This window comes from Cataglyphis hispanica, chromosome 3, assembly GCF_021464435.1.
Source record: "Cataglyphis hispanica isolate Lineage 1 chromosome 3, ULB_Chis1_1.0, whole genome shotgun sequence".
Lineage (NCBI taxonomy): Eukaryota > Metazoa > Arthropoda > Insecta > Hymenoptera > Formicidae > Cataglyphis > Cataglyphis hispanica.
This window is the reverse complement of record NC_065956.1, coordinates 3570392-3591475: the sequence shown is the minus strand read 5'-3', so window position 1 is coordinate 3591475 and position 21084 is coordinate 3570392. Positions and strand designations below refer to the sequence as shown.

General features: G+C 40.4%; 1 protein-coding gene across 1 annotated transcript; it reads right to left on the bottom strand.

The window, feature by feature from the left end:
- Window positions 1-1995: 1995 nt before the first annotated feature.
- LOC126848370 (netrin receptor UNC5B-like) lies at window positions 1996-11044 on the bottom strand. The gene is made up of 13 exons (XM_050589214.1): window positions 10361-11044; window positions 9149-9363; window positions 8577-8790; window positions 6157-6489; window positions 5482-5649; window positions 5059-5223; window positions 4716-4751; window positions 4374-4644; window positions 4127-4275; window positions 3149-3888; window positions 2610-3001; window positions 2425-2526; window positions 1996-2340 (listed from the first exon to the last, which is right to left on the bottom strand). The coding sequence occupies exons 1-13, from the start codon at window positions 10419-10421 to the stop codon at window positions 2169-2171; spliced, it is 3018 nt and encodes a 1005-aa protein (XP_050445171.1). The 5' UTR covers window positions 10422-11044; the 3' UTR covers window positions 1996-2168.
- Between the last annotated feature and the right edge of the window lie 10040 nt (window positions 11045-21084).

Sequence of the window (21084 nt, the reverse complement as noted above, 5' to 3'; positions counted from 1 at the left end):
CGTATGGGGTAAAAATTAATTCTAAACCGAATGCATAGAATCTAGTTGAAAACACTGGCGGGTGCTGTACTTGATCGCCTCGTGTAGGCCTGCGGTATGAATTAATGACTACCGGGCACACGTACAAAGTCGATTCCACGTCATTCGATCGCGATATGTCTGGCCGATTCATAAGCCACCCTCGAGCGGTACTCTCGCGCAGCGTGGGTGTTTTGTACGTACGCGATAGCCGGGGTCCGGTGCCAGTGCGTTGCGCGTGTGCGTGACTTCGCGGTGCGTTAACGGAAGCGGGTAAAGCGCCGCGCGTACAATCTGATTGGACGATCCTCCTCGTAATTGCCTGTAGATCCCAATCGCGATTAGTCGGGAAATTAATACGATACTGTGTCTGTGCGATTTATGTGACCCACCCGTGGATTACGCACGAACCGTGACTCGTGCGTAACCGCAACGTTGTATACAACGATCTAAAGATCTGTCAAAGAGAATGCAAACGCTCTTTATGGACGTTAATTCCTCCGTTGGCAAATGTATATTTTGAAATGTGCTATTTTCGAAAGATCGTTTACGAAATAAGAATTATATTGAGATAATATTAGTTAATACTTTTCTGAAATGATTGACTTATTTATATGATAGTTTATAGTTTATAGTTACATTTCTTGTTATATGCAAGATGTACACTTTTTATCACAGATTAATTCAAAAGTTGATTAATATAGCGCTGAGATTTTTTATTTAAAAATTTTTTTTTTTTGTTGATTGAATATTCTAACATTTAGGACCGCGCAAGAAAAAAACGTAACATTTTAATGTTACTAACAACCGAACGATTAACCTCTGTATTCTTTTATCGTATCATAAACGACAGAAAAAAGCGAAAAATAAACGAGGGCATCGAGCAAGGAATGAGATAGGAAAGTTTACAAAAATAAGAAGAGAGAGAGAGAGAGAGACACACAGACATTGGGTTGGCGAATCGCATAGCGATTAAAGGGTGGCCATCCCCGAGTCGGGTCAACAGGCATTGTCCGGTGGAATTACCACCAACGGGCCCCTGTGATTAAATGCTACTGCCCCTCCGTCTCTCGTCCTTCTAAGAGGATATAGAGAGGAAACGAAAGGAGAAATAGAGAGAGATAGAGAGAGCAGTTAATACGAATGGTAAGAGGAAACCGGTGGCGAAAGGGAGACGATAGAGGAAGCAGAGAGATACGTACATACCTATATAGGGGCTGCTGGCTCTGCTATCCGTACTTGCATACCTATACCTTGCCGAACCTCTCGACCCTTACCCCTATACGGAGACAGGATAATGCCCATTGTTTCGAGCATCCTACGCATCCCTGGTCCAAGACACGATACCTGGGAGCCTTCCTCGAATGCTTGCGTCGCGATACGATACGTCTAAATGGCATCTAAATACCCGCCTATCCACAACTGGATCCTCCAGCGAGCTTCCGCTTTCCGTTCGATTTTGCTCGAAGATCGCCGGATACCTGATGACGATCGGCATTCAGGTGCAAATTGGGCATATGCAGCTATGAATGTCATCTGTAATTTCTGATCTTCTCGAGCGTTTAATCATGTCGTTTGTTAAAGACCGTTTTATTAGATGGACTTTGCATTAATTACTTATTGAATGAAATTAATTGGAAGTAATTTATTGATATTAATTTTAATAATAATAATAAATTAATATATAAAAAAAAATTAATATAAAAAATTTTTTGTTTAAAAGTTAATGAAGTAGATCTAATTGTTTTAAAAAATATATAATAATATTACGAAGAGTTTTCTTTGTAAAATAAATGTTTTCGTCGGTAGTAACGCTATCAATAAAATTTGATTTATTTAACTATATTTTTTAACAATATCTCTATTTTTTTATTTAATAGAAAGGATAATAAATCATAAAATAATGACGATTCTTTTAATTTACGGATAAAAAGGATCGTAAATGAGGATATGAGAGAATATTGCATGACATAAATATTTGTTGTAAACGACTTTTATGTACAAATATGACCAATGTTTATACAACATAGTTCTACGTTCATTTTGTTAATATATTGTATAATGACTATTCTATTTACAAAACTTTTGTCTCTTGTATTATAAATTTGGGTATCGTTTATTTGTGGCAGTGTAAGTTTTTTTGTGATCTCTTAGATCCATGGCCCCAGACGACTCTCTAATACGTTAGCTGCATCAACGCGTCCCATCAGTCTTAAATGATTTAATAAATCTGCTAGAGCCGTAGCTTCGCGATGTCTGGCTTCCCATAAGTCCAAAATATGTTCCGTTGGACTCGCCTTCGTCGCAAAATAGTCGACATATCTGTTAAAATGTTACGCCGGTGTAAATTCATCTTGCAAATTCGCAAAAGAAAGATAAATTGTAAAATATTACTTTAAAACTCACCGATCTACTTGTAGTCTCTGAGCCAACATCCGCCAATCATTGCCGCGTGCGCTTGGCGGATCAAGACATTGGCATAGTTGCTTTCTAAGCGTCTTGGAAAATCTACAGCAAATCGAAATGAAATTTTATTGATTTACTAAAATTTTTTACTCTTTTTTTAAATTATGAATAAATGTAAGAAATACCTAAACGGTCTCGGTACAACGGATTCTGTGGATCTTGTCGAATTTTTCGTTCGTAAAACAACCGAGGATTCCAACTTATTGGTATTCCTCTTTCCACTCATGTTATTTCTTTTTACAAAATCAAGATCGATTCTAAGCAGCAAACATTGATCTTCGAAACCACGTTGACAAGCACGAAGCTCAAAGCTGAGCCTGAGCTCGCCGACAATTTTTTCTATTCTAAAAGAACGTCGGATACTGATCCTCGAGGAGGCCCAAATGCGCCGGTAAGGTACTTCCAATCGCTCGGCAAAACCACTCTCTCTGTCTTCGAGATCGATGCGAAGCGAAGTGCCACTTGCACGAAATCCGAGGGTACCGTGATCGATGTGAGTGCTACCTAAACAACGTTCCTGCGAAAAGAACACAAAATGAACTCAAAATGACAAACGCGAAAAAAGATTCGCGAAACAAATACGCAATACGAATTATAACTGTAATCTCTATATACGTATGTTTATGATAGGCATGCAAATTTCAACGACATATTTTGGACTCACCTGTTCGCTTACGAGCTTGAATGACGCTTTGGTGTCTTCGAACACGCGGCATCTGACATAATCGCGTTCGCGAGACAGGAAAATCGCTACGCAGAGCCGCTTCACGGCTAATCCAGGCGCGACTACCGAATTTTCTCCAGCGACTGCATAAACACTGGGTGTTTCTGTGACAAGAAACACACCGGCATGATCGAGCTGCGCGAATGGTTGGCCAGGCATATTCGTTGGATCACCGCCGAGCATCAGTATTTTGCGCCACGTTGTCACGGACGTCGAACCGCTCGAACTCATCGATGAACTCGTCGAGTTGTTTGAGCGAGTCTCTAGATCGATCTCTGCGGACCACAGACTCAGCTCCCAGTTTCCGGTTCTCAATTCGGCGCAATGCTCGAATTGAAGAATCACAGGCTTCACGAGATCGATACCTGCGGGTCCGCATGCCACCACGGCGGACAGCAACGTGAGTCCAGGTGGAAGATTTGGTCTGAAAGAATTTTCTCCCAAAACGGCGAGATGTAAACTGTGTCGACGACCACGTGGGATCGCACCTTCTGGCACAGACATCGAAACGCCAACTTCGGGTACGACCAGAAGAGCACCTTGCTCATCGATTACGGCTTTCACGATAAAGCCACTACCGTCATCCGACGGGGATCGCTCGTTCTCGTCTGGTCTTTCATCGTCGTCCTGTTCGTCATCGTCTTCGTTTGTGCTTTCTGGATTTGCTTGATATGTCGAGCCTGAGATTATATAAATATAATTTGCCATAGATGAAGAGAGCTTTCATCTGTGCATGCGGAAAGGAGAAGTGTATTTAAATTTATCAAACATTTTAATGACGTGTATTAATTTTTCAATTTTGATTGAATAAGAGATCCGAGTTATTTGTTTGCAGAATTATTTTACAAAAGAGTAAATTTATCTGAAACTGATTACATAACGAGTTCTTGTGTTCTCATATTTATGGGAATTTCTTACGAGAAGATCGTCCCTCCTCGTTATCCGACATGCCGCGTCCTCGTTGGGAATTCTTGCAAGAAGACCTAGTTACGGAGGAGCTCGGCGATGGTCTCGTTGTCGACGGTAATGACAATTGCGGAACGTCATAATGATGCTCGGAACAAGATCTGCACATTGCGTCAGCGTATCGTAAAATTATGTAGATGTAACCGGATGTTGATTTATATATCGTGTACCTTGTTATCTTGATCAGAAATATATGTACCTGGGTAATCTGACGGCATTCGATTCATCGATTACATGTTCGAGACGTCTATCGCTAGCCAAGACGGAGCGTTCGTTCTTAGAAACAACTGATTTTGCGAGATCACCCGGACGACGAAAATCTAATCTCGCAACACCATATAACGCTTCCATTCTTTCTTTTCTGCGCATTAGACGAACGAAGAAAATTGTCGTTACGGCCAAAATTATCGCGGCTAAGCTTAAAGTGATCCACAATGCGAGAATGTTTCTGTAATCGACTGCTCTAGTCGCTAAAAGAAAAATATTTTTTTTTTTGGAAGACAAAAGTCTTGTAAAAAATTACTCAATTGTCTTTCTTTACCTTCTTTGAATACTCTTGGACCATCTTGTCCGAGCGCTGCATACAAAGAATGGAAATATTTCAATCTTTATTCCATAATAATACATAATTTTACGTCAAATAGTTTACATCAAGATTACGAGATTTAGAAGAATTTATTATTTCAGGATGTCTTCGAAAATATTTAAATTCTATTCATCTAGATATTTTATCGATGAATCATCGCGCATGTAAAGTCATCAAGTTTTACGAATTGCAATCGAATGCGGGGCGGATAAAAGAACCGCTTATCCCAGATAAATTGTTAGGCATCGAACGCGGGTCACGAAGAACAATAAGAAACAGAAACTCGGCTGGAGCTCACCATTACATCGATCCGTGGAGCAGGACTCGACGATGACGTCCTTGCCTTGACAGGAACGACCGCCGTTGCTCGGCGGGGGGTCGTTGCAGGATCTCCTCCTTACTCTCGAACAATCAGGACCACATACGGACCACGAGGACCAAGTTGACCATCTGCCATCAACCGCTGTATGCAACGGGGTGAAGTTGAAAATCTCGATTAAATTGCGATTATCTGATTTGCGAGTCAGCGAAAGAATAGATACATCTGTATCCGCGTATCTTGATCGGGATACACATATTTACAGCATTTACATTTAAATGTCTTGTTTCTATCTACATTTCAATATAGGGCGTATTTATTAATTCGTACTCTATAACAATTCGCGCTACGTTGCTTCATATTATTTTGCGTGTGCCGCAAATGTCTTTGTAATTTACCTACCGGGACAGGAAGGATTGCATTCTACCCTTTGTGTGGCTGGCCCTGGGCACGTTTGACCGCCGTTGATTGGAACAGGATTTGTACATGTTCTTGTCCTCTTTTGTACGCCTCTACCACAGCGAACGCTGCACTCTGACCACCCGGACCAGGACGACCACCCGCCGTTCACTGAGAATGGATCGGAAAGAGAGAAAAAAAAAATATCGACGAAATTAAAACGGGAACAAATAACATCTTGTTATGCCCCGCGGTTTGAACCAACCAAGACGTGAATGATTTGCTTATCCAATGCAACGTCAATTAAAAATAAGAAAATCAAAGTTTAATCACCGTGAAATCTGCAAGCGCATCGACTTCGAATTTAATTCGTGACAAAGAACTATGAATCTGCGATGCAGATATTGACATTACACAATTTTTATTTTGAGAATACAATATAAGATGTAAATAAACAGAAAAAGATTTTGGCAATGCATAAAACAAGAAGGTAATATAAAAACAGACATATAAATAAAACAATATAATAAATAGAGGATAAAGAAAAGACTCAAATATATAAAATATTAGCTAATAGAACCATAAATTCTTTTTAGTATCTTTATTTATTTTTAATTACCGAGCATTTCTTAATTGCATCCGCGATTTATATAGATCAATTTTTAAAAAATTGCTCACCGTAAATGGTGAGCACCGCCGGTTCGCTGACTCTCCTCGCGGCGAGATTCTCGGCGACGCACGAATAGTTGCCTTGATGCCTCAATTCGGCCTCTCCGAGGAGTAAATGTCCGTCAGCGGATTGCACGAAGCCGGACGCGGTTACCTCGTTGGGATCTGCATCGGAAGAGGCGGAAGCGGCGCCGGCGGCCGTCGTCTCGAGAGGCGAACCATTCCTCAACCAATATACCTTTGGCGTAGGTACACCCAAAGGTGGCGAACATCGTAATTCTGCGTTACGGCCAACCTCCACCGACAACGAGTATGGCGGCGACAGAAAGTGCTTCTTCAGATCTATATATCGGCCGTGATATCAGAGGCAGTTTTTTAATATTCGCTCGGGGAATACGCTCGAGAGGACGTCGGGACGACGAATGAGAAATAAAGAAGAAAAGAGTGGTACTCAGCGGTATTAGGGGGTCGCGTACAAACGCGAAAGGGCTTTTACCATCAGAAAGGCGGAAAAAGATTTGCAGCGCGAGAACCACGGAATGCATAACGGCGGTCATTCGTTCAACGTGGGCTATCCGTCGCGGCATTATTTGCCACGCCATGTCCGCGCGCAAAAAGCGAGGCTTTCATATCGCTCTCGCTGAAGAGCATAGGCACCGGCCGAAGCTCGGCGTATAGTACTGCGATGCAGCGGTTACGCGCTTTAGAAGCTGGAATTCTATGCCACGGTATGTAGACCGGACTGATGAATGATACGTCCGGCATCACAAAGTCCACGTTATGGATCATCTACGAATGCATCAATTCAAATGCATTTGTGTTGCTTTTGTGGCTTCAAGATTTTCTCGCGTGTGATATATGTCATAAGTCAAACACAATTTTAATACGTCATTTTTTTTTTTAATTCACCATCTTTTCGGAAAATTTTAGATTTTGTTTTGCATTCACATAGACTCGCGTATAAATGATTCTACGCAAAAGTTATTTTTATTTTGCGATCATTTATAAGTGATAAACTTTCATTTTGAACACTGATATCTCCCAAATAGCAATTACAATCGTTTAATTTCCATGCAATTCATTTTCTTCGTAATGTCAATTCGTGAACGTCATTGTCGTCGTCCATGCAAATATATTTTATATGAGCGCAAAATATTTAAGCGTTAAACACGCGCAAGTAATTCAATACGCGTCATCGTTCGCTAAATTAATCGCCTGCGCTTCGTTTATTCGAAAGTAGAATAAGATTGTTGTGCAGAGAATCGTTCTACGGCAAATCGCGTCCACATCGATTCGATCGACATCATGGATTCAATTTCGAAAGCGCGTCTGCTTTCTGTTTGAACGCAAATACCGATTTAATTTTGCATCCTGTTTGCCACGCTTATTTGCGCGGGATAGTGCGACTCGAAATGTCTAAATGAAAATTGCTCTTACGCTACACCTTTTACGAGGCGCCCATACCACACAATCCCAATGCATTCGTATATCGTTATTGGAATTCAATACGCGAAATACCAAAATACACCTTTCATACAGCTTATCGGGATGTATATGCGACTTTATTTCAGCTTTGACAACCTAACCGACGAGTGTTCTGCATTGAATGACAGAGATTGTCTCTCGTTTCCTCTCTGAAAAAACGCAACGCTATTCCGAAGCTTACGCGCTTGTCGTTCCGTTTGCAATAGAATATCGATTAGATTTTGTATTCGATTTGCGCGTCACAGGACACTTGATGAAAACCGAATCACGCTCGCTCTGTTGCTTTAATTTGTTCCATCTTCCATCCTCATTGCAAAATGTGGGGGTAAACTTTACGTTGAGTATCATGCGCACGAGTCAAAAGCTTTAAACAAGTTACAAGAAACATATTAATAAAGTTACTCAATAATATAATGAATAGTATAATGAAATAACTGAGACTACATTTATTAAATACATTTAACGAAGCGTAAATAATTTGTATGAAACGTTTCTGGGATATCTCTTTACATGCAATTATATAGAAAAGAATATCGACAAATATAATTATCTATTACAATATTTCTAAATATAATAATTTTATAATAATTTATTTTTACAATCCGAATTAACACGCGTAAATTACGAGGACGTTCTTTGAGATAGTTGTTACTATTGTCCGTTAAAAGGCTTCGTGTTTCCCCTCATATTAGCGTGAGGGAAAGTGACGTAATCTCCAGAGTTGGAGCACATCGTGTAACGCGGGAACGAGCGGTGCATGGTCATTACCGCAACAAGAGAAAGAAAATCCTTTCGTTGCGCCGCTAAAGAATAATTCAAAGAGAACCGAGGGAGAGAACAAGGAATAAATATAGGATAGCAGGAGAGAGAGAGAGAGAGAGAGAGAGAGAGAGAGAGAGAGAGAGAGAGAGAGAGAGAGACAAAGTGGAGGACTCTCTACTTACAGGCGACCTCAATCGTAGCGGGCTGCCCTCGAATTTGACCTGGTCCCGACCATGCCACGCACTCGCACTTGAATCTCTCTTTCCCGAAGTACTCCTCGACCTCGTTCCTCGTCACGTTCAACTCGACCTCGACGACCCTCGTTCCAGTACGAGGGTCGACGAAATCCTGCTGCTGCGAACGCTCGGCCCGGTCGCCGTTGCAGCGAAAATACACCTGCGGAAAAAGAGCCGGTGGAGCGTGCAGTTTCGCGTGCCGTGAAAGAAACAACTTGTCTTCGTTAAATTGCGACTAAGTGGGTAATAAGAACATGGAGAGAGGAGAGAGAGAGAGAGAGAGAGCTGAGCAGAAAACTCGAGCCAAGAAGGAAATAAAGACAAAGGCATTCTGCGAAAAATCCTAAGAAATATTGTATGAGAATAATACTTTCATGAATTCGTGTAATATAAAAGAGTAAGGTGTAATATGGGTAACGAGAAAATATATACGTAATAAAGTAACAAATTTTTATACAAAACGTTACGTAAAGAGGTAGGAATTATAATAGCAATTGTTAACAAGTGCAATGCATTACCTGAAGAGCGTGCGCGGCGCGACAGTGCAACGTCGCCGGTTTCCCTTTGACGACAAACGTGTCGACGGGCTCCGCCAAGAAAATCGGCAGAGAACCGCCAGCGATGAGATCGGTATCGCTCGTTATAGTCGCGCTCTCGTAGTCACCGTAATCATAATCTTCGACAGGATAACTCTCCTCGTCATCCTCCTCTGCGTCATCCTCTTCCTTCGTACCTAGCGAGCAACGCAGCATACGCTTATCCTCTCTTGCGCGAGCGAAAAAAAATCGATAATTCCAACGCGATTCATTCCGCTAATCCGATAGACCCGTCAGCATAATCCCTCCCGACAACATTATCCATACGTTCCCAAATTTTTCATTTATCGAATCGATTGAATTAAATCGTCGTCGCGGAGCTCGCTCTTGGTCCATCGGGGGAGGATTAAAGCCGCGTCACCGCGATAAAGAGAAACGACGATGTGTGAAGACGGCGTTATCGGATTACTAATGGTGCATTACCGGATCCGATAACGTGTCGAACGTATATCCACTTGTCCTTTCCTCAGTCTATCGCTATCCGAAGACACAGCATTCGCGACGCGATATATTTAGACGTCGAGACGGATATGATGTAGAACGGTAAAGCGAGCTTAACGATACGTGGCGGATTTTACATCGTGTGTATCAACCCCACGTTCAACGCTTACATCTCGCGGACTTTACGCTTCGTGTTCGCCGTCCCGCTTCTAAGTCCCCGCAGGAACTTTATTACACCCCGAAACGACTGCGCCTCTCTTGTTTGACTCAGCAAGCCAAGCACCGGCGGACGATGATTACCCCCGCTGTCACGTTCATGAGAAAACATGTCACGATCCGCAACGAGGGGCTTTCGCGAGGAACGCGAGGCGTAAATTTATGCCGCGATTCGAGTGATTATGTGCACGTCGGCCGCAAGCGAGTTGAAATGAATTTTCAGTCGTCGCGAAAGCGCCCGGCATTGCAGTAATAATTTGGTATTTCGACAAATTTTTCTTTGTTGCACTTAACAATATAACATGATGCATATAAAAATTTTTAATGACGGATGCAATATTACATTTTATTTCAAATAATCAACATGCGAGATGCAATTGTATTTCACGCAAATGTTCAAATTAATTAAATCTTAACATTTTGAAGAGAATTAAAAGAGATATTGTCAAACATAAATCTATTTCTTTATTTACTTACTTTCGAGCGTACTAGCAAGGCGAAGAAGCATTAAAAGAAGAATACTGATCCTCAGCTCCATCGTTATCTCACATTTCACTCAAACCGTCGTTTTATTCGATGCCACTTGGAGAAATTGGGCACAACAAATTTCATAATCTACGCAGACACGTCTTACTAACGTCGCGCTTGTTATCACCCTCAAATAATTTTGACTTCATCACCCCGATAATTATTGTCAAATTTTATTTAATATCTCGTATGATTTTAACAAATATCCGCAATGTATAATCGTGCGTTATCACCGGTGACTCGTCGTGTGTCAGGACAGATTGAATTTGCCATTGATCGAAGAATAGAGGCAATCCCGATCGATTGTTCGTCGCACGCGAGATCCATATGACAGATCCAACGATCGAGCGTCATATTTACAACTGTGCGTTCAAACTTTTCAATTTGCAAAAAGAAATCCGTTTCTTCGAAAAATGCCATCGATAATTAGTCGCGGCTCATCTCGAAGGCTATACGACGAATCTGAACGAGGGTGCTCGCACTTGCATGGTTGCACTCGCGTTCATGCGTGCGAAAGAGGGGGACACGTGACCGGCCTGGAACCCCTCGTACACGACAGCGAGCGAAACAAGGGAAACGAGAAATTCGCTAAGGGAGGGTGGCTGCACGATGCTCGCGGGTCGGCACGCGGTGGACGACTGAACTTGCCGACGTGCGCGCACCTCTATATATACATATATATATACGTCTCACTTCGATACCGGCGCTCTTCTTCATCCCCTTGTCGTCGGGGGTGTTGCTGCTGCTGCTGCTGCTGCTGCTGCCAATGGTGGCGGTGTTTGCGGCGGCGGCAACGACGACGACGATGACGGTGATAGTGGTGGTGGTGCTTGCGATGCCGGAGGCTGCGCTTTCTTCCATGAATGTTCTCCTTCCGCGCTGAACGATGATTGACAGATCTCTCGATATATGCACACACATCCGTCTGATTCTTATATCCGCCTTCATGAAAGAAAATCATTTAACTTCCTTAACATTTATTGGTATATCAAATTTCATCTAAAATATATATAAACTAAAATATTTTTTAAAAAATACAGATTTAATTTGATATAATTGCGAGTAAAAATAATAAGAATTAAACGATTGTTGTTGTGGATATATTTAAAAAAAATATATTTTTTTATTATATGTACGTGTGTGTGTGTGTGCAAAGAAAAGTATATAATTAATTTTGACAATGTTAAAGAGAGTAATCGTGAAGAATAATTCAGTGCTGTAATACTTCATCTCTTTATCGTATCGGAACATCGATGACATAATCGACAACGACCGAAGACGGAAATGAAAGCATGATCGAGGGTCATTTATTTCTTAACTAAGATCCCATTTGTGGCTGGGACATCTTCTCAAATAAAGTCAAGTACTTATTGGCTCGTCGGGGAGCGTATTGTTGTGCTCGAAACGTCGATACGTCCGTTCCTTGACGATTCAATATTCATCCACCCCTTCATTCATGGCATGTCGTAAAGCCAGCGCTGTTAGCCTCGAGGTCATTGTTATCGCACCTCGTCTACCGTCGAGATGCTTTGGTAAGGATCGAATGGATATCACTCGAGCATCCGCTTGGTGGTGAAGGGGCCCCAGAAGAGGATCCTTGCGGGGACATATGGGATTTCCTACAGAGTCGATCACTGCCGATCCGCTCGAACGTGAAATCGGATCCAACCGCGAGGACAAGTTGGAGAAGCGTCGTCGCGGCGACGGCCCTTTAACCTCACGACTTCGTATGAAGGTGGGTGTAACGGTAAACGAGTTTCTGAATCGCTTGGTTACACATTCAGGAAACCGATACCTTGTTGCTACTTGGGGTAAATAGATCGAAGAGTTTAGAACGCGCTCGCATCGTGTTAGTACTCTCTACGGGAGAAATCTTGCATGAAAATGTTATGTGCGATATAGATTTTTTTATCGACGATGTTAGGTAACAGATCTTTGTAATAAATATTTTCTATCGTAAAATAATCTTTTATATTTTTAAGCATATTCATAAATAGAGCGAAAAATGGAGATACCAAATCTAGAAATATTTTTCCATCAATCCATCGTCTTTCCTGACAAACATTAAAGTGCATTCGAACATCTCTTTACGTAATTCCGTTTCGCTCTATTTATTTGAGGTATTTTGCGACGTTCCAGATACTAGATAGGAAGATCCCAGCATTTACCGTAATTAATGATATCCTATAGAAAGGATTAACGTGTACACAAAGTATACATATATAAGTACACATTAGTGCTCGATCCAAGTTCGACATATATCGTGATAACGTTTAAGTTGCTCCATGCCCATGGTATTAAGGTGGCTGCAGCATCGAGTGGTCTTAATCCGGATCTATACGTCGGTGTATTCCGTCATTATACATTACACTCACATGTATATCGGTTTCACCGAGACGTCGAAGCTTGACTTATGCCGATGGCCCTCACTCGCAGATGGTTATCTCTTGCCTTTACGAGAGAGTCGATCCCTTCGAGCTCGTGCAAGCGCGGAGCGCTTAAGCGATTTAACGTAAACACACGCAGCAATTTGTCCCGGGCTTTATGTCGCCCTCGGGAAAAAGGAACCCACGCGCTCGTTCCGTACCATTCTGGATGGAACGGAGAGAGAAACGTATCCGCGGTATGACAGAACACATATGAGAACATGCACGAGAACGACGAGAGAAGAAAAGAGTAAATTGTAGAGCAATTACAAAGAGACATAGCTTGTTGTCTTGCCCGCGGATATTAAGGATAGAAATAAATAAAGAAGATGTGCGTTTCATTAGCAATGATTCCAAATAGGATTGCACAAGATATCAAGACTAATCTTGGTATTGTTTTGCTTTATCTCGAGACAAGATCAAGATAAGATATTTAATTAATTATCAAGACAATACTAAGACTAATATTATCAAGATTATTGATCTTATCTACTTTATTGGTTTTTAAAAAAGCTAAAATATGTAGATTTTGTGTAAATTATATCAGACTATATTATAAAAATTTTACTTAATAAAAATATTTATATTAAGAAACTTAGAAATAATCAATACAATAAACAAAATAAAGAATATAAAATTTTACACAATTATTTAGCTATACAAAACTTTGCGTATATGTACGGGGTTTTCTGATTATGTTGGTGTAAGCCGTGTTTACATTCTGGAATCCTTGTATGTTACTATCTATTTAAAGAAAACATATATACATATATGCCGGTCATAACCGTACCAAATAGAGCTGGTAAAAGCAAGGAAAGTCTTTTATCATTTTGCAATTTTTGCAATAATTATTAAGAAATTAATTTAGAAAGATCGGCCAATTCACGTGAATATAAATGCGAAGTAAGAAGGGACATCATGCAAGAATTCAGCATTATGTATTGCTCGTACGTAACCGTTGTAAAGCGCTTTGTAAAGCGCTTTGTCGTTGTACAGCGCTCTTCTCAAAGTCAAGCGCCTAGCAACCGCATATCAATTGGGTCTCTTCTTACTGCGAACTTATATAGTCACATAAATTAAACGGTTTTTTTAAATTAATTTTAATAAATTTTAAATTAATTTATTAATAATTTTTGTGAAAATGGCAAAATGTGTATTTTTTTGGAAGGAAAGAAATAAACGAGAGAGAGAAACAGAGACACAGACAGAGCTTGAGAAAGAGAGAGAGAGAGAGAATGATATAAATAGTAATAATTTTAAATTATTATGAGAATTATAAAAATTATATTAAATGTTATTTTAAACAATTGTTCAGCATTAAGTAAAAATTGTTAATAAAATCAAGACAATACAAGACAAGATTTTTGCTAAGATTCACTGAAGATCAAGACAAAATTTAAGTTTCCGAAAATTTTCAATACCAATATAATATTTTTATAAATACTTTTGTCTTGAATCTTGTTGAACCCTCTCAAAGACAAACATTATATTTTTATCTGTATAGTTATTTTATTGATGACTAACTACACACGCGATCGCTAATCTTGCATTTTTCAATAAAGCGGCGGCATGTGAGAAAGAATTTTTGTGTTAAATTCTTCAGTCTTAATGGCGGTGATTAAATAAAGTAGGCAAATTTATTATCAAGCATCAAGGCAGCTCTTTATACAGATATATCGACTCCAAGATATATGCCAACATCCAAAATATAAATTATTATATATTTATTGTATGTTTTACGCAGCACATTGTATATTATAATATGTTTAGTTAAGGTGCGTTGGAAAATCATTATTGGATAAACTAAATCATCACAAAGAGATTAGGATCATGATTTTAATATTAACTTTGATTTTTATAAATAAAATGTCTCGCTGAGACATACGCAAATATAAAACTCTTAGAAAAAAAATATGAAAGATTTTTTTTTATAAAATAAAGGTAAACTTGGCGCCCTAAATATGTCATTAGTCATCGATCAATGACGTTAATTGGTCGTTTTGGAATGCAAATGCGCAACGATACGAATGGTCCCACCGTAACCATAGTTATCCATCTTTGTCTGCATCATGACAGGAGCTATCTATGAGGTCACGCGTGTTTGTGTCGGGCGACGTTTAGTGGAAATCACAATTCGCATAACGAGATAATCGGCGGGCGTAATTAAAAACAATGTCGCGTCACATATGATTATGCGCGGCTAGCGAACCAGTGACAATGAATATTGCCCGATTGCAAACAGACACCGCGCGTAATTGGCTTCTGCGCTGCGGCCGTTAAACGCCGGATGATAAACACGCTTAACGCGTTTCACCAAATATGTCGCGCGATGATCAATGCGATTGACAGAATACGCGGGTAACGCGACGACGAGTCCGATGATTTAATTGTTAAACCGGCGACAGTGTGTTGCGTAGCACTGCGGATCGCGACGTTTACTCACAAATGAACTTTGCGCACTCGCGACAAGGCGCGAAACATCAAGACCAAGTTACGTGCATGCGAATCGAATAAATTGAAGATGTTGAGATGCTACGAGATACCGTTTTCGAGTGCATCCACAGACTTCTATATTATACTTGGACTACTAATAGCAATGTGACAGACAACCATTTACAATTGGGTAAAATATAATTAGGCTGTCGATCGATACTTATTTTTGAAGGAAAAGCTACAATGTTTAATATAACTTTTATATTAATATATCAATTAAATATATACAAAACTTTTATATTAATGTTGCAGTTTTTCCTTCAAAAATGGGTATCGATTGACAGCCTGATTATAAAATGACTGCTCTGGCTTTATTTGTCACATCGCTTGTTAGCAGTCTAGTATATTTATGTAGAAGTCTGCGGGTGCATTATCGACCGGAGATACTGCATCATGAAGACACTAGATCTGTTCTTTATAGCTGAACTGCACTACTTCAGAGTTTGATTTTCTGTTTCCAATGTGAAAAGAAAAAGATGAACTCTGAATTAGTGCAGCCGGTTCAGCTATAAAAAACAGACTTCAATTGTTTATTTAATTTCTTCTGCGCGAGTACGATCATACCAAGCATCCTTAATTTCTATCTTTATCTCGTGAAACTTTCCAAGAAATCTTTGCTGTCTTTTTAAATTTGATATACATGCAATTTGCATTCGATCTATCATGCGACTTATTTCGAACACAAAGATAAGAATGAAGTATAAATTTTACTTACGAAGATAATATTATTTCGAGAATGTATAAAAATCTGTCTCTAGCGATTCTTTCCATAATTTTAGAGGGAAAGTTTTGAATTTACTCGAAAAATATAGTTTCTCTGGATATATATTTTTTATGATATAAAGACATGTATATACCTCGAGTTATTCTCACTGATGCGACATATGTAGGTACAATGTTGCGCCGTCTGCCACTTATTACGTCATATCAAGCGGATGACCATCCTCTTCCCTTTCGCTTTATACAGTTCAACAGCGTGTCGTCAGTATGTATACGTATCGAGCGTGCACGGGGTTGAGGAGCCGTTGGTGGAACGTTACTATCTTTCTCTCATCGATTGTATCCCTCCTAAAGGGTTGTCCGTAGGATCTACCTCTTGCGTAGAAACTCCTTAATATTTCAGCAAGCGTACAGCTGTTGTCTTCGCAAACTCGAGAGAAAACCTACAGTTCTCTTACATATCCCCCCAATGAAAGTGGTTAGATGTGCGGTTGTGACGAGGGATAAGGAACTTGGCCCGGTATATAGCTCATTTGCGGCGGTGTCGTCCGTTTTGGAAACGCGCGGGCGTGCAATTGTTATTAATTCAACGGGCGCTAAGAGGACCCCACGGACGGACCGCGGAGCAAGCCGAAATACCCATTAGGCATCGGTTATTCATGTCGAAAGTTCGTCGCACGCAAAACGGTCATGTCGCAGCTGTCTCGGCAAAACGACGCGCGATACACGGGTATCGCAATGTCAAAACACGTGATCGGACAGCCTGGGTTGTGGAGAAATTGATGGATATCAGCGAGGAAAACAATCGCGGGTGGTTTAGCAGGATTCGTGTAATTATATTATCACTATTATTATTAATGCCATGCTAATCAAACCCATGAAAAAAAAAATGTTTAGACAATATTGAACATTTAATTTAATTTAATTTATTTTAATTATTTTGATTAATTTATTTAATATAAATGAAAAAAATTTGATATAATAAATGGATTATATGATTAGAGTTACAACAAGAATAACAATTAAAAGGAATGTAATAAAAAAGGGAAATATAAAATTATTAACATATTAAAATTATACAATTTTTATATTCTTTATTTTTTCTCCAATTTTTGAAAAAATATCTTTGTCGTGAAAGATAATTTATTGATTAAACGTTCCGACTTTTCCGAAAATTCAAAGAAAAAGTGTTTTGCAAAATAGAAATAGATGTCGCTTAGCTTTCACCACTTGTGGTTGCACGTATGCATGGTGAACTTTTTCGATGCAAGACCGAGCGAAGAAAAGGGATCTAGCGATACAGAGACTTTGACATTAGTTATAATGCATGAGTCTCGAGGTAATAGAATACTCATACATGCAAAGCGGCGACCAGTGCTCCAGGAAAACAAGTCGCTTTCAACCCCTTCGACAGAACTTTACTTCCGCATTACATGCCCGCACAGAGCATCTGTATCTAAATTTAGAATTATGTATCGTACAGTAAGCGCGTCTCATCAAACTTTCATGATTGCGACGAGAAAGAAACTTGCATTAGTGTAGAGAGAACGAGTATAATATAATTTGTTAAGAGACGTTTGACTCTTGATCAGAAATAGCTGAATGCATTTCGAGATAAATCTTTAATCTCTTCTTTTTTAATCTTCTAAATTAATCTTTTACTAAATATTTTAAAAACAATGCCCCATACTCTGTTTTAATTTTCTTAATTGCATAATAATGCTTGCTTCAATGTCACGACTATGACAATACGGCATTCGTCGTAAAAATAAGAGTACCCTTTTCACTCGACGTACAATGGCCTTATTCGCGAAACGCTCACCACCAGAAGAAGAAACAAAGATCTTGCTTTGAGACCAAACTTTCATCATCCTCAAGGGCATGCTTTGCAATTTGCAGCGACTTGTCGCGCGACGGAAACTCCCTTAAGCCGAACTTTTCTCTATAAGACTTAGCGAAAAAGAGCAACTATCCTCAACGCAGTCTACTTCTCGGTATTACGGGAGCGGGACAAAGCTCCCAATTCCTGAAAGCACTCCGCGAGATACATTCCCAGATCTCGGCACACACACACTCTGGAACCGGCAGCGATTCTGCCGATAAGCGAGGATTTGCTCGCGTTCGCAAAAGTACGCGGAAGAAGTCGATCGTGTTCTCTTCTCATCAAAGAGCGGGAGAATCGCGAATGGCGACAGAAGAGAACGAAGGAGCACCACTCTCGAAAGGATACTCTCGGAGGATTTTCCGGCGTCGGAGGTTGGAAGTCCCGGCGGGCCTTTCACAACGAGAGGTCCTCACAATACGTCGTTACGAGGCGGCTAACCCTCCCCCGGCGAGGGCTCGTCGAGTGGATAATCGTTTTAGGGAGGGCGCCAAAGCCACGGTATTACCGCCTTTGTGGTCCATGTTTGAACGCCGCCGGCACTCGGGCAATCAGGTCGATTCACAATCAGCGTACTTTCCGCACTATGACCGATCGCCGATGTTCTTGTATGACGGAAATCGCTTCTTCCCCGATCAAGAACTCGCGTGCGCGACAAGAAACGAGGATGTAAATATTGCGGATTTCATTTTGTTCGATCAGTCCTGCATCCGAAAATATCACAAATATATCGAATTAATTCTATGCGCGCATAATATATTTATTTTTTATTTCTCTTTTCGAAGAAAGTTATAATAATATAAAAATTGGCATACTGAATAAATATACATATAATAATTATACGTGTAGCTTTTCACAAATATTATCGATAAATCAATTAAAAATATCATTAATAATGAAAAGATATTGACAAACTATGCAAGAATAGCAACAACTACTCAAGGTCCTATTCGGGATCCCAGACAGAATACATTTGCAAGTGATGACTAATTCATCGGCTCATGAATTAAAATGTTCACGATCTCCATTGTAACAGTGAATGTACCTTCATCTACTGACGACGCAGAATTTCGACGCGTGAATTCGTTGTTATATACACGAGAGGAAGCCGTTATGTGCGAATGGAGAGTTAATTTTGAACTGTCAAAAAAGTACAATAGTAGTCGCCATCGCTGAGAGAGAATTCCGAATGAGATAGTAAATCATTTAGTTTTATTCTGTAAAATCTTTATTTGCCAGATTTATTAAAATGATTTGTAATATATGAAAAAAGTGTAATGTAAAATTTCATCATGACCTTAATTCTTAGAGGAAATCATTATTTTTATTTTAATAAGTATAAAAGGTTAATTTAAAATTTTAAATAACAAATTAGTATTATGTTTTTTAGGTTCAAGATCATTTTCTCCAAATCTCATAAAACGTCAAGAATTCTATACAAGATGTTAAGATGATTTAATCAATAATTCACTTATGTAATAATAAGTAAACGTGTTATGAATCCAACGCAATATCAGTAAGATCTTGAACACTTTGCACGCAAAAGTTAAACTCCCTCGGTTAAGGTAGTCGTACGTGCGAAGGTGAGTTACTATATCAAAATCTATGTGGGATTAAACATGAAACTGTGTGTTCGCTTGCCATAAAGCACATACGTGTCAAACTGAAAGTACGAGATTTCGGTATAGATGTGGGTTCGCGACACGCGCGGTCTGGCGAGAAAATCGGAAGCCACGAGAAATTCAGCTTTTCGGACTCGCACGATATCGTCCAATTACCTCGTATACAGCATTTACATAACGTATACAAACGCCTATCCGCCCGACGACGAAACCGCCGCTCAATGTCGCCACCCTCACGAGGCGACGGCCTCACGGCAACCGAAGTAATTACAGGCGCGTTTCAGGGAGCGCCGACTGAATACAGAAATTATGCAGATGGCGTAATAATATTCGCCACACGTTTGCTCGGGTCAATATTGAACTAAGCTTCCTCGTAATTCCTCACGAAAGACGCCACCGCGCGATTCACTGCTGGCGAATACACGTCCTACGAGAGATGCGCGAGCCTTTAAATTTTACTCACTGTAACCAATAAAACTGCTTAAAATCAAAATCATTTGGGCGTATCTGTTAAAACCGGCGCTCGGTGGATTCACGAAAACTGTCTGGTTTCTCTACGCTTTGCAATTATAATACCTCGCCTCCGACACGACGGCACATTCGTCTCCCCTGAATAAATCAGCTGTTATTGATTGAAGCCAAATGTCACAAAACTTTTATCGAGACGATTAATTTGTCATCCTAATTCGTCGCGCGTTACAGTCATGATGTTCAATTTTGATAAAAATATCAAGCTTGAAATTTAGATTTTTCTAAACATTATTTAAGTATTTTCAAAATTTTACATGTCGAATATTAGCAAAATTTCCATAAGTTAGATAAGATCTCGAGAGTAATTACGACGGATTAAATGCCATAATCTAACGCTTAAATAGTATTGTAGTATCGTATTCAAGTCTACATCGCGTTTCGCCCGATTCCGTTTCGATGCATTTACTCGCCTTCACCGAGTCCGCGGCGCGTCTACGGGATAGAGATACATAATCCATTCTTGCGCGTGAGAGAAAGCAGTCGGAGAATCTCGCACCTTCTCGTGACGCTCTCGAGTGGGTGGAGTAGCGCTTTGCGGATCAGCCGTGGAGAATCGCGCTATAAATCAGCCGTTACCGAGTCAATTGAGACGTCGCGAGCACTCTTTACGTTCCGAGTCCGCGCCGTTGGTGGCTTTTTGTCGAGCACGTCGAAAGGACGAGTGAGGAAGAAGTAGAAAGGGTCGGGCGGGGGTGCCTCGACCCTTTTCCACTGCGCGGTCGTTAAACGCAGCCGTACTCGAGTGCCGAAGTAACGATATGCTAAAAGGGCGAGGGGGTCTCTCCGTTCTTCCCCGATCGCTACTATGCGATGATATACGGCCCGATACGTCCTCTCGCGCGCGCACTTTTGTTACTCCCTGCTCTTTCGCGCAGACTCTCTCTCCTCTCAAATTCTCTTTCTCCGACGCCTGCTCGTATCTTCGTGCCATCCGACTTGCAACGACGCAGCCGACAGCAAAGTGGCCTCTCCACGATGAATTACGCCGAAACTTCCATT

Excerpts from the sequence above, each read along its gene's own strand:
- LOC126848370 (XM_050589214.1), bottom strand. The coding sequence starts at position 10,421 with ATGGAGCTGAGGATCAGTATTCTTCTTTTAATGCTTCTTCGCCTTGCT. Across the intron at positions 5,224-5,481 it reads ATGCAATCCTTCCTGTCCCG|CGGTTGATGGCAGATGGTCA; the intron begins GTAGGTAAATTA and ends CGTTGCATACAG. Across the intron at positions 4,752-5,058 it reads CTCCACGGATCGATGTAATG|CGCTCGGACAAGATGGTCCA; the intron begins GTGAGCTCCAGC and ends CTTTGTATGCAG.